This window comes from Chanos chanos, chromosome 12, assembly GCF_902362185.1.
Source record: "Chanos chanos chromosome 12, fChaCha1.1, whole genome shotgun sequence".
Classification (NCBI taxonomy): Eukaryota; Metazoa; Chordata; class Actinopteri; order Gonorynchiformes; family Chanidae; genus Chanos; species Chanos chanos.
Genome location: NC_044506.1, coordinates 3,895,595 through 3,897,391, shown reverse-complemented (window position 1 = coordinate 3,897,391; position 1,797 = coordinate 3,895,595). Strand labels below are relative to the sequence as shown.

The following is a 1,797-nucleotide window of genomic DNA, read 5'->3' as shown; positions in this document are numbered from 1 at the left end:
TTTTTCTAGATTGATCTGCCTTTTATTCATACATGTAAACTCATAACCAGTATAATCCTTTCAGTTCTTTCTCGCGGTAGCTGTCTGAAATATAACAGAGTGAATATGGGTATCCTCATCCTTGCATTAGAAGTATGCACTATATAACATATACCATATACTATACTGGACAATAATCTGACCATAGATTTGATGAGTGAGTAGTCAAGTGGGCTAGACTCCACACAGTGAAATTACAAAGTTTAAAGCCCTTTCTTTTTGAAAGATGTGCATACATTTAGTGATATAGGCTATTCTGAATGTTGTAAACTGAGAAAAATATAGAGTTAAAAAAATTAGATAGAAATGAATGCAGTCTTGAAAAGTTATAAAAAATATGTGTAACTTGGGTCAAACATTAGGCAGGGAAATGATATGAAAATACTCAGATTGTACTGTAACAGGGAGCATTTCCATTCAGCACTAAGTCTGTGGTCACAACATTCTCTAATTACAAGTGTTCTGTTTACCCAGGAAGATGATTTCCATAGAGAGAGGAGACTTTGCATTGGCAGCACATGCTTCAGTGCTCTGGGAGTGTTTATAGCCCTGTGAGTTTAACACTTGATGACTGAGAGCTGCCTGACCCACTAACTTAACCCACAGACACCATGACTTTCATCACCATCTTCATCTGGATACTTTTGTGGTGTATTAAAGGTAAAGGGAAGATATGTAATATGAATTTAGTAGCATGGTTCAAGAAAATTGCTTATTGCTGTTTTCATGCATGTTTAAAAATGTGGACTTTGAAAGGACTGTATATTTTTTCATTTGGTTACTTATTTCTGTTTTATTTCAGAGTCCAGAGGACAGGTGACTGTGACTCAGACTCCTGAAGTGAAATCTGCTCTTCCAGGAGACACAGTCACTATTAACTGTAAAACCAGTCCTGCAGTGTACCGGCGGGGTAATGGAGATGAAGAACTGTTCTGGTACCAACAGAAACCTGGACAGGCTCCTAAACTCCTCATATATTTCACAAAGAAGTTAGAGTCAGGAATTCCAAATCGTTTCAGTGGCAGTGGATCTGGGACTGACTTCACTCTGACCATCAGAGGAGTCCAGACTGAAGATGCAGGAGATTATTACTGTCAGAGTAAACATTTTTTCAACAACCAGCATTTTTTCACACAGTGATATAGAGCCGTACAAAAACCTCCTTCAGTCAGACTGCACAGAGACTGCACTGCTGCAGCTGGGACCTACTGCAGGTGCTGAAGAGGACGAGAATGACATGGGTCAGAGAAGAGACACACACACACACACACACTCACACTCACACACACTCTCACACACACACACACACACACACACACACACACACACACACACACACACACACACACACACTCAAACACACACACTCGCTCACACACACACACACACACTCAAACACACACACTCAAACACACACTCACACACACACACACACACACACACACACACACACACACACTATCTGTATCTATCTGGAGTTCATTCCATCACTTCCTTCAACTTTTCTCGCATTTGCATCTGGTCTCATACTGCACTCTGCAACAAGAGTCAGCACCTTAATGCTACATGCTGAGTGTCCAGATGAAGATGGTGATGAAAGTCATGGTAACTGTGGGTTAAGTTAGTGGGGCAGGCAGCTCTGAGTAATCAAGTGTTAAACTCACAGGGCTATAAACAAATACAGTGAATTACAGTGTGTACATTTAAATCACAAAATAATTCAAACAACAACACTTTCCTCACGTTAACTACATACAA

The 1,797-nt window shown here is 40.2% G+C and overlaps 1 gene segment (V, D, J or C); it reads left to right on the top strand.

Moving 5' to 3' along the window:
* Nucleotides 1-650: 650 nt before the first annotated feature.
* LOC115824653 (immunoglobulin kappa variable 4-1-like) lies at nucleotides 651-1,179 on the top strand. The segment is given in 2 exon segments: nucleotides 651-699; nucleotides 842-1,179. Coding segments are annotated over 2 exon segments (387 nt in total).
* Nucleotides 1,180-1,797: the final 618 nt, after the last annotated feature.